Source organism: Dicentrarchus labrax, unplaced genomic scaffold (genome assembly GCF_905237075.1).
Source record: "Dicentrarchus labrax unplaced genomic scaffold, dlabrax2021, whole genome shotgun sequence".
In the NCBI taxonomy this organism is placed as follows: Eukaryota; Metazoa; Chordata; class Actinopteri; family Moronidae; genus Dicentrarchus; species Dicentrarchus labrax.
This window is the reverse complement of record NW_026136718.1, coordinates 11,330,910-11,343,135: the sequence shown is the minus strand read 5'-3', so window position 1 is coordinate 11,343,135 and position 12,226 is coordinate 11,330,910. Positions and strand designations below refer to the sequence as shown.

Genomic DNA, 12,226 nt, shown 5'->3' with positions numbered 1-12,226 from the left:
TTTACTGAAACATATATTTCTCTGTTTTGCGTAGTACCATTTCCCAAGAGAGGTGTCACTGCCAAGGCAAACATAAAGACACCTACGACAAGAGATACACATTTATATTTGATTAAGTGAGTAAAACAACACAGAAATGGAGTTCTGGAGATAGGTTTTATTACCAGTGACTGTCTTAAATACTGTGTTGCTGCTACAAAAAGTTTTAAATACTACAAAGTATACGTCACTTGTGAGAGACACAATACGTCTCCATTATGTCTAAACTGCTTCATACACACATATAAAACATTAATGTTGTGTAGGCTAAGGCCAGTGAAACAAAAAGGACGGTCTCAAAACTAATACAGTTATTAGATATAAACAAACTTTATTGCAACTTAAGAAGTTACTGACACAGGAAAAGTCACAAGAAGCAGCAAATTAGGTCTTAAATGAAAGAAGTTTCAGTGTTAAATGAATGTTATACCTTCAGACAAACTTCTAAAGTCTAGGTGTCCTGACTGCAATGTTTCTTCCCCTCTAGGCTTTAATCTGGCATTTGACACAATCATAATAGTGTTGTCTTACCATGGTAGACTACACTTCTCATGGTGAGCAAATAAAAGCGCTGGCACTAGACCATTATTGCTTTGAAAGTAATCATAGACAATCTCTCCTCTATGGATAATCACTTTTTTCTAATGGAGGGCCCCATTTACTGTAAAATGCAGAAAACATTGTCCTAATGGAGCAGGAAAAACAACAACGCTCGGATGTACAGGAACAGAAAAACTGATCTCATTCTTTAAAAAGTTAACTTTAAGATCCCCTTCAGACATGCATGAAGACATATATACAAACCATCTGCTTGGAACAATAACGTGTGTGTGAAAAACTAGCTTCATTACCTCATTAAAAATACCAGAATCTATGAATAGCTCAAACATCTAACTGTAGGAACAAGAAGAAAAACATATCTTTGAGTGGAGGGGGACTTTAAGTATCTTTTTCTTAGTCTTCACAAACTGCAGCAGATGTCTTCTAGTTGACATAGCATTACACTAATGAGTGAATTATACATTCTATTTAAATGTTTACATTTTCTTTCTCTTTCATAATACTCCCACCCTATGCAACCTCAGCATTAAAAGGGGAAGTAGCCTTTCTCCCTCCTTTCACAGCCACTGTGACTGTAGGAATAACTCAGTCACAAGCACACTTCTGAGAAAGTTTCAGAACTAAAATGCTGCAAGATAGTTGATTGGTTAGGAATTAGTTAATTCTTTCCACTTAATAATTTCTAACTAATTTTCATTGTAGATTTTATTGACAAAGTTTTAACTCTCCATGAACCATAGAAATCATCTTCCTATATGGACCAAAGGAGGCTCTATGGACTGATGTTTGTCTCGTTATAGGCGAAAACCCAGTGCCTGAACTAACTTTAACTTTAAGCAGAGGAAATTAAGGAATAACAATCTCCCTTTTTATCCCCTAAATGATGTACTTCCCTTCTCATTGGAAGTGCTCAGTATGAGATGGTAGCTTTAACTCCCAGGGGTGAATGTGTGTAACTGTATGAATGTGTAGCAGAGTGTTGCTATAAAAGAGTGTGCATGTTTAGAAAATCATTCCCAGCATGAAAAAGAAGGACTGAAAACCACTGAGTGAGGCCTATGAGCTGTATGGTGTCTCTGGTGTGGTGGATCCTGGATAGAGCTGCCTGGCAGGGACTGAACAGCACTCAGAGCTCAGGGAGGATGACAGGAAGTGGACACGGCAGGCCAAGTCGTCCAGGAAATCCTTTTGTAGCTTTGTTATTGCTTGAGAAAGCACAACGGGCAGCGACTGCACGCTGAGGAGGATTGAGTCCAGTTTCTCCTCCAGAGCTACAATCCTCCTGTCTAGCTCCTCACTTCGATGTTGCAGCTCCATCACCAGATCATACATCATGTTCTGGGTCTGCAAAGCAACAGGGAGGACTGTTCATACATCTGACTTTACAGCATGTTGTGGTCTATTTGAGGAGACATCAAGGTAAGTGGAGTAGAGAACATCTACGCCAAAGACATATTTTTGAATGCAGAAATGTTAAAAGTAAAATAAGTTTTATCTAGTGGTTGCAGTAGTTAAAAATGCAAGATATAAAAAGATTTTTGTAAAAAGGTAGGATTTGTCAGCTGTCAATGCACAGTAATACAAAGTAGAAAAATAATAATAAGGGGTAATATTTAAATCCCACTTGAGTTTTTCCATAATATGGCATATTTATAGTAGTAAAGTTTCTGGCCCTCAGTGAGTCCATTCCACATTACTGTATGAAATAAAAAGACCTCAGACAGCCCCCAAAAGTGAAGTGCCTTTTAATACAGTACAAAGTTATTACTAAAGTAATGGGAATTTGATCGAAAAATATTTAAAAATAGAAAGAGATGTTTTCTGGTTGTGTGTTTGATGAAACTTACAGATCCCCTCAAGATATGTTTTCATAATGATAATATGTGTGAAAACTTAAATAAACAACATACAACTTAAAAGGAAAAACATTCTCCCTTATTGAAAAATTCATAATCTATTGATATACAGATATGTTTTGTTTAATTTGGATACAAATTTCTCCCACTAAAAGTACTTAGTGCACAGCTGCCCAAAGTGGGGCCTTGCTGTTTGCAATAACACTTTCTTAATTAATAAAAGAAAATATATGTATAGTATAAATCGCTGTTTATTCAGTTTTTCTTGTGGGAACTTTGGATTCTAGTGCCATTTTGCATCTTAACAATACAATAGGTGTTTGGGTTTGGTGAAGTTCCCACATCACAATTGTGTAAGTTGCATATTGGACCATTATTAGCTTCCAAACTAGATGTAGTGTTATAAAATCCCGCTTGTACGTACACATTCAAGGCAAGCACAGAGACACTTGAGCAGATGAAAATGAAAACAGTCTTCTAGCGTCAAAACTCATACATCATTCTGCACAGTGAAGCTCCAAACATCCAAGTAAAGTAAAAAAGGAAACACAGTTACTGCATATACAAACCTTGGCAAGGTCAGCAACTGTATTGGCCTGATCAGTCAGTTTCCTTTGCTCCATTTTAACCGTTCGCAGTCTAAAATTGAAAATCAAAACCAAAGTCACTTTTGCCTCAAGTAAAATAAATACAGTACAGTACAGTTTGTCTTGCTAAAAACTGAAATCATTACATATGTATATGAATAAAGCCACCAGCACACTGTAACTATCTATCTGAATGTTACTCAAGCTGTGATGGGGGAATGTCTTTTCTCTTTGTCTTAACTCTGTACTCCTTCTGGTGATGACATATTTATACCTACTGGTGGATGGCCTGCAGGAATTTTCGCTGGTGGTGGCGTACTCGGGCACGGTCAATCTTCTTGACCAGCTTTGTGTTTTTGTAGATGAGCCACGTCTCCCTCAGCACATTGGCTGCTGTGTTTTTTATCTGAGGAGGATAGGAAATCAGGCAGATTACACAGCTGAATATGAATGTCACTAATTGTTTCCAATCAGATTTACAGTAAGTAACATTTGTGTCATGTGCTTTGTTTTGCTGGTATCTGTGTCAAATCATTGTGTTGACTGTTGACCTGTGAAAGTCTGAGACATGAATCAAACAAAACATGAACTGACCCAATATGGTCAAAAATGTACTGTTCAGATGGAACATTGAAAATAACATACAATAAATGTACATGTGTGAGTGTAAAGACCTTTTTGTAGAGCTGAGTATCCATCATGAAGTTATGGACGTGCTTCTCGGCTCTGGTGAGTTCTGACTTCCTTGCAACAACAGCAACCACTAAGGCTGTGCAGCCCGCTCCCTGAGGAGGAGACAAAATTATATAAACATAACGATGTTTATTGTAAATTAAAAAGTTTCTAATATGGGATTATCCTCAATCACATGTCTGATTCAACTGTATCCGAACAAATCTCACCATGATTCCTGTCAGGAGGCAAACCCCCTTCCCACAGTAGGTGTGAGGGACCATGTCGCCGTAGCCGATGGACAGGAAGGTTATGGAGATCAGCCACATCGCTCCAAGGAAGGTACTGGTCACTTCCTGTGCATCATGATACCTGTAGAGTCATAACACCCAGCTGATGTAAATCCTCAACACAGAGAGTCTTTTCTGATAGCACTGATTTGGGTTTCTCAAAATAATATCCACAATTTGAAAAACTGTGATACTGAAGCAATGGAATTGGTTACTCAAAGGAAGAGTGAAAACTTTTAAGCTGATACCTCTCACATACGCGCACGGTCCACGCTGCGATGATCCAACAGGACACGCTGAAGACCAGCAGGACTGTGCCCGGGCAGATGGTCATCAGAGTCTTCATGACAAAACGAGTGTCAAAGCTGATCTTGTTGAGCGCCCCAATGCTGCGGGAGGAGGCGTCTGTGAACAGTTTGCTGTGGAGCAGCATGACCCGGCCAATCAGGTAGAGGCGCAGGAACATCGGCACAGAGAGGATGATGTCGACATCAGCGTCCGCTACTGATGCTGTGTAGCTGAAGGCCAGTCGGGCAGTCCAGGTGAACACGTACTGGCCCGGAATTGGATGGATGGCACAGATAAGGAGCTCAAACACAACAAAAAGGATCCGCTCAAAGGTCATAGCTATCCTCCAATCATCTGCTCCGTTGTCCACCATGAAGAGCTGTAGGGAGAAGAGAAGCAGTATTAACAATATATGTATTTGTTTGGACTGTAGTTTTTGATTTGAAAGTTCGATTGAAGCAATTGAGATCAGCAGTCAGGTTTGTCTTTGTGTTTTGTTTTATTCAAAGGGTTTTGGGCATTTTATCATACAGAACCAGTAGATTGTCCACTTTTGTGCCCCAGGATGTACCACAAATCAGGATGTACCACAAATCAGGATATACTACAAATCAGATTACCCACATGGCTGACTTATTTTGCCACTCGGAGTACTAAGAATACTGGATAATAATATAGGAACCATGGACCATAAGTATGCATGGAGTTCTCTTATTTCTTCCACATACCTGGATTTCCCTCGCATGGTACATCACAATGAGTCCAAGAAGAATAGCAGTAGAGAGGCTGATCAGGCCTTTCAGTACATATGAATATATGGATTCCTGTAAGACAAAAACATGAACATGGTGAGTGCAGCCGGTTGTGAAGACACACTGAATGACCAAAACAAATAAAGTAGGTGATGTCTGCCCACTAAATCAAGGATGTTCTTGCTGTTCCAGCGACATCGTTGCTAAGTTGGCAGTAATGGGATATTTTAAAGGAACACATTGATGAAAACTTGATATCTCTGTACAAAAATGTATAAAAATGCTCTATGAAACCTTTCGCTTTACAGTACATGTTCTACTGTATGAATAAAGTGTGTTTGAGGAGTATTACAGTACCTTGCTGTAAAACCCCCTCGACAGCTCTGTCTCAATCACCATGACGATGATGCCAAACATCCCACAGACCAACGCATAATCGCTCAGCTGTTTGCGCTTGCCAAAAAGAGCTCTCCTCTGACCCAGCCGGTAGCTAATGTCCTTGGTCTTCTTCTGTGGTACGCTGCCTTCCTCCCTGGTCAGGTTCTCGCTGTTGGCCTTACTGGAATCTTCTCTGATGACTTTGGAGAAGGCGTCCTCCAGGATGGCACTGTGAAGGAGCTGAAGAGGCTGCTGGCCCAAGTTGAGATCTGAGTGACTGGATGTTAAAGCGCTGTTGCTGCTCAGCGGTCGCAGTGCATACCCGTTTACTATGCCACCAGTTTCTAAGGTGTTAGAAGGTGGAGGGGTGTGTTTGGCAAAGGAGAGTCTTGATCCACTGAGGTGCTGAGAGTTTGTCTGCAAAACAAAGTAAGACAGTCAGGACAGGCCATGTAATTAATCAGACAACATACTTATATACTTATCTATTGCCTTTAGAATCAGCAACTGGGCTTATTGAAAAGGAGGAAACACAGCATAATACAATGCTTCAAATTTTGCATGCAAACCAAACTGCTTTTATGTGACAATCAAAGTTGCACAAGGAAAGACGTTCAAGGAGTACCGCATCAACGGCAAACTTTCATGCTGTGGAAGTTGCCCAAATTAAATTCTGGTGTCAGATTTTAGTAGAAAATCTTGTCCACAACTTAGAAACAGAACTTCTCTCTTGTTCCGTCACTACCTTTTAATTACAGTCTCATAAGATGTCTTTGAAGATGTGTTTTAAAGGTGCACAGGTATGAAGTTTAGCTGCCATTTAACAATGTTTCCCACTATTTCTATAAGACTTATTTAATTTCTTTAGGTAAAGACCTCCCACACCAGGTCTAGAAGCTACAGCATTTGAAGAAAATCCTGTACCTGACTTTGTCGCTGTCTTGCTCTCTCCTCCACTAAATCCTGGTTCTCAAGTGAACTATACTGGCTGGTGGAGAAGGACTGGACACTTTTGTTACTGGCTGGAGTCGACGACCTCTTCACGCGTGCCAAGCTAGTTAAAGGGTTGTAAGGGAGATGACGGCACTTGAGGACAACAGAGGGCTCCCCAGATGACTTGCAGGTTTGATCGCTGCTTGTTGAGCAGTGAGAGTCTTGCTTCTGACACTGCTGAACTAGCAGTGGTTCTTTACCAAAAAGCTCTCTCCAGTTGAGGTCTGCTGTGACAGCAGACTGAGGATGTTGGTGAAGTTTCTGGTTTGTTTCAGCACACTCTATAGAGTTCAGAGGGATGTTGAATAAAGTTGCTTGGCTGCTGTCTTTCAGTTTAAAATGATTGCAAGGCTGTTGCTGCAACAGCTCCTTTCGACCTTCTTGGTCACTGCACTGGAGCATGAAATTATCCTGTGGATGGTTTGTTGCAGGTTTCAAAAGATCCCTTTGGTTTGTTTGCTGCGGTAAAACCTGGCAAGTGGTCGGAGCTTGGGGGCTTTGTGAGAAAGTCTGGGTGTGTGGTAAGGATGAAAGGCTTTTCTTGTTTGAAACCCGGGAGAGGCAGTCTTGGACTGAGCCCTGTTTAGACTGCGGATGAAAACTAGAAGTTGTATGTTGGTGTGCATCAGGACAGGAACAACCACATCTGTCATTATGGTTTGGATGTCCCACACTGGTCCCTGCTCTGTCTTCTGAGAGTGAATCATCTCCTACACCGCTAACCTGGCCACAAAGCAGCAACCAGTCCTGATCACTCAGCTGTGATAAGGTTAGGTTTCGGGTTTTCAGTGGTGACATCTGGGCTGAAACTCGCGACGGACTGATTCCATTAGACCTTTCGTGGGGTGAAGATGAAACACAGCACAGACTCGTCTCCTGTGGGGGAGACGACGCTTCCACAGAGGTACCGGAGTATCGATCATGCATCTGCTCAGGAGATTTTCTCAGAGGTGATGGACCTCCTGAGGTACAATGCTCATGGTCCTCATCACGGAAGACTTCACCCGTTGAGTCAAGACGTCGAGTTGCATTGGTGGGTTTAACCAGAATCAACCTCATGGCATCACTGCAGAGCTAAAAAAAGAGATCACATACACAGATCATTTTTCACTTGTAACTGGAAAGAAAGAGGGAAGATGTGAAAGAGGAGGATGACACACGGATGCAACAAAGAAATAGACTGAAATATATTTGAATGCAGGATGTTACAGTTAAATGATGTGCACACAGTTTTCCATAAATTAATGTTTATTTTTCTCCTTCTTTTCCCAAAAACATAGCCCATAAATGAGCATATGGTATTAAGCCCGGACTGCAGAAGGATCTCCGAATTACCCAAGAAGAAACAACTAAAAGTGTACACAAATCAGACAGATCTTTGAAAATGAGAATAATGTTTGTCTTCGTAGGCAACAAAAGAAACATAGAAACTAATGTCATTTTTAAAGTATTTTAAAAACTGTTTTATCTCATATTTGTGTCTGTTTTTAGCCTCAATAATGACATTTGCTTGGTGAGAAACATGGATGGCAAAAAAGTAAATCAAATGTACTTAATCCTTAAAATGTAAATATAACAGTCAGTCAGTTATTTGACTAATAATACACACTCCTGTGCTTACATGTAGAGTGTTTACTCAAGGCAAAATAATCACTGGTATAAAAGCAATTATTTCTTTAATCTCAAACTGCGTGTTCAGCTGGTTATGAATGTGAAACACTCTGTCAGAAGCAGATGTGACCCCCCTCTGATCTTAGTCTACTGGACATGAAAATCAAGAAGGCTCAGAGATTTATACTGATCAGTTTCAAACATTATTTAACTATTTTGGAGGAAATAAATTCAGTTAGAATTAGGCATTGTTGTGCTAAAGTCTTAAATTACAACAAACATTTAAGAAATGTATGTAATTTTGTGTCACCTACTATTTAATCATTTTTACTGTGACAAAAAAAAGGGTGAAAACACATCGTAAATGAATAACTCTAGTCAGTGAAACTCACAGAATTGTCATATTTTTAGAAAAGTAATGATGTATCCATTTATTTTTATTTTATCAGATGTCACCCTGATGTGACGTACACGGCTGATACTACATGATATTTACTGTGCTCACTCTTAAATAAACCCCTCAGTAAATACTCAAAGACAGAGAACAGTTCATCTTAACATGCTTTACAACTTAGGTATCATTTTCATGGGTGCTCATCCTTTTCTAAGAGCCAAACCTAATTATTCCAAATGGTAGTTGTCTTATTTTCGACTTTAACCCTCCAACTGCAATTTACCATCTCAAGTTTTCTGATATTCTTTTTCATAAATATATGAACAAATTCCCACCACTACCAGTAACCCTTACCTTCTTCTTCCGTACGATGTTTCTCCAAACTTGAAAGCAGGTTACTAATAGGAAATGTTCCTGGTTTGCAAAACAGAAGCGTTAAGAAGAAGAGCAGTAGCCTGAGTGGGTGTTGGACAGCGGCTTGCCTCCTCCCAGTACGAACACTTGATAAAGGAGCTTTGGAGACGCTTTCCTTTGAAAGTAATGATTAGAATTCAACATGAAGAAAGAAAAGGGCAGCAGCAGCTGGCCTGGTAAAGGGTTGCCATGCAAATGGACAGGGAGTGGGAGGGTGCAGCAGCAGGTTAGGATGCAGAAAAACAAAAACCTGTAACATCAGACCAGTGTTAAGGCGGAAGATCAGACGTACAAGCTCAAAGAAATCCCTATAAATTGCGAATGGACTGATTGGTTGCTAGGGGAAAGAAAAGGAACTGGTCGCTTACAATTCAAAAAAGGAAAATAAAGGGTCAGTTGAACTTGTCATTGAAGCTCTGTGGTTCAAAGGCCTTCGCACAGTCTCTTATCTCCTCCGCCACAAGAGCCTGGCCGGACAAAGGTGGACATTTTTAAAATCTGGTTCTGAATGAATCAAACCAGTGACTAAAAGACCTCCACAGATGTGTCGTAGATGACAGAACAAATGTAACAAAAAGTTTGTAATAATTCTACTAAAAGGTATATATTTATTAAAAACACTACACTGTCAATTTAAAAGATCACAGATGTTCGAAGTCTAGATTCAGCCAGGAGGAGGATTGGTGTTTTGTGGGGGTTTGCTTCCATTTTGAAATAAAGATCTGCAAACCTGAAACATCCCTGTTGCCTTTCAAAGTGAAGTACATGCTTCTAAAAAAATAATTTATTTTCTTAATTATTGGCCATAAAACATATATATATGTTCATATAATAGTTTGGAACACAGTGTGTATATATATACTGTGTTCCAAACTATTATGCAAATATGATTTCAATTAAAAAAACATTAGATTTTTTGTTTTTCAATGAAAGTTTTCAATTGTGCTGCTTTCCATGTCTGTTTAGTTCACTGACATCAATCTCAGACAGGTTTGTCCTAATTAGTTTGCCAGGTGAGCCTAATTAATGGGAAACTACTTAAGGATGTTGTTTCACATTATTAAGCAAGTCACAGGTTTCATGCAATACAGGGGGAAAAAATATCTTTTTGCAGATGAAAAGTGTGAAATAGTGCAGTATCTTTCAATAGGTATGAAACTACTGGATATTTTACGAAATAGAGCGCAAACGGGTTCGTTCAGATAAAGGAAAGTTTCTGTAAGGCTAATTCATCGTATTAAGTGAGCAGCTGTGAAAAAAGCCACTGATGAGTAGTAAAAAAGGTATTTGAAGCTGCTGGTGCCTCTGGAGTCCCAAGATCCTCTTGACGCAGGATCCTCCAGAGGCTTGCTGATGTGCATAAAGCTGTATTTCGGCCACCCTTAAACAATGCCCACGAGGAGACATGATTGCAGTGGGCTCAGAAATACATTAAGACTAATTGTCTAACAGTTTTATTCGCTGATGTATGCAGTGCTACACTAGATGGAGTTCTGGATGGTGACCATGTCCCAACAAGGCTGCGACGTCAGCAAGGAGGTGGTGGAGGGATGTTTTGGGCTGGAATCATGGGAAGTGAGTTGGTAGGCCCCTTTAAGGTGCCTGAAGGTGTCAAAATGATGGATTTGTGTAGAGTTCCTCACTGCCCATTTCCTGCCATGGTATAAAAATAAGAACCGTGCCTTCCGGAGTAAAATCATTTTCATGTAAGACAACGTACCATCCCATGCTGGAACATATACCATTGAGGCCTAGGCTGCTATGGGCATTAAGGGAGAAAGAATCACGGTGTGGCCACCATCATCTCCTGACCTCCACCCTATTGAGAACCTGTGGAGCATCCTTAAAAGGAAGCTCTATGAGGGTGGGTGGCAGTTTACCTTAAAACAGCAGCTCTGGGAGGCAATTCTGGTATCCTCAAAGGAAATACAGGCAGAAACTGTACATGGACTTACAAGTTCAATGGATGAGAGAGTTGATAATGTGATATCAAAGAAGGGCTCCTATGTTAATATGTAACTCGATCTGTAAAGATGTTTTTGATTTAAATAGCTTTTATTTGAGAAAATGTATCCCCTCTAAAGCATCAAATACAACAGATTTCTGTTTTCAATCCTTTAGAAACTATTTTTTGTTTTGCATAATAATTTGGAACACGGCATTTTGAGTTATTTTGCAAAAAATGCCATTGTCATAATTGGTAATTATTATTATTATGGATTAATAAAATCCAGATTACTATATAATTGTTGAGGAATAAAAAACCCTATTGACTGCCAAATATATCGACTATTTAGTAAGAAAAAGAACAAAAACAGTATATGCATAATAATTTGGAACACAGTATATGTATTTCCCAAGAATCTTAAACTGGCTACACTTGCTCTACATATTTCCTTTTCATTTTCAGGCCTGTGGAGGAGCCATGTTGGGTGGTTATTTCCCAAATAATACTGCAGATATTATTGTTAAATTGTTTTAACTATGTTACTGCTGCTTTCTGACTCTGCAACTGCTATCAGACAAACCTGCAAAGCCAACAGCTTGCTGCCTCAGCAGCTCAGTATATAAATGTTGCTGCGCTGGAGAAAACCTTTGTGACCAACAGCAGCACTGGACACCATTGCTGGCTATATAAATGACTAACTAACTCAAAAGAAACAACTACTACCATGGCGGTGTTAAATCGATCCTACATAAATAATTCTGTAAATGTTAGGAGGCAAAAAACAAGTGTTGTTGCAATAAACTGCATTTAAGTTCTTTTAAGGTTTGTGACTAGTGATTAAAAGGAAAGCTGCATCCGTACACAATTAAACAAAGCACCAACACAGCTCTGAGTGTTTGGATCATAACCCGAGCCGTCTGTTTTCAGTCAGTCACAATCTACTTTCATTTCACTTGCCCACCTAATTTATGAAGCTAATAGGGCCTTGAAATAACTGGCTTAAGGCCAAAGGATCTGCTAGAGAAGATAAGGAAGGCCAAGTTCAGCCACAGTTACAGGCCTGGAGATGGTTAAAACTGAATATTTCCTTGACTCTACAGATTCATATTTGTTTTGTAACCCTGATGATGGCTTTATGCTGTCAAGTTCTTTTTTGTACTAATAAAATCTTGCCTGTAAACACAGCTGAATTAGGTCTCAATTCCTGCAGTTGAGTTATAAGGAAATGAAGTGACAGTTTATTTTATTGGTACAAGCTGCTACCCCAGGCCTCTGCTGAGGATACCGCCTTAAAATACTGGCGGGAAGGCATCAGGGCGCACATACTTGTGTGAATACTTGAGCATGAGCATTTGCATTGCAGGTAATGAGACAACAGCACAAACTTAACAGTATCACATTTTACATTTGCTGCATTTAACAGACTTCCTGGTCCTTGTCGTC

The 12,226-nt window shown here is 39.8% G+C and overlaps 1 protein-coding gene across 1 annotated transcript; it reads right to left on the bottom strand.

Moving 5' to 3' along the window:
* Positions 1–137: 137 nt before the first annotated feature.
* kcnn1b (potassium intermediate/small conductance calcium-activated channel, subfamily N, member 1b) lies at positions 138–12,019 on the bottom strand. Its single transcript, XM_051376877.1, has 10 exons — positions 8,776–12,019; positions 6,348–7,490; positions 5,403–5,840; positions 5,022–5,117; positions 4,254–4,672; positions 3,946–4,087; positions 3,718–3,828; positions 3,322–3,449; positions 3,026–3,095; positions 138–1,944 (listed from the first exon to the last, which is right to left on the bottom strand). The coding sequence occupies exons 2-10, from the start codon at positions 7,473–7,475 to the stop codon at positions 1,657–1,659; spliced, it is 2,820 nt and encodes a 939-aa protein (XP_051232837.1). The 5' UTR covers positions 7,476–7,490; positions 8,776–12,019; the 3' UTR covers positions 138–1,656.
* Positions 12,020–12,226: the final 207 nt, after the last annotated feature.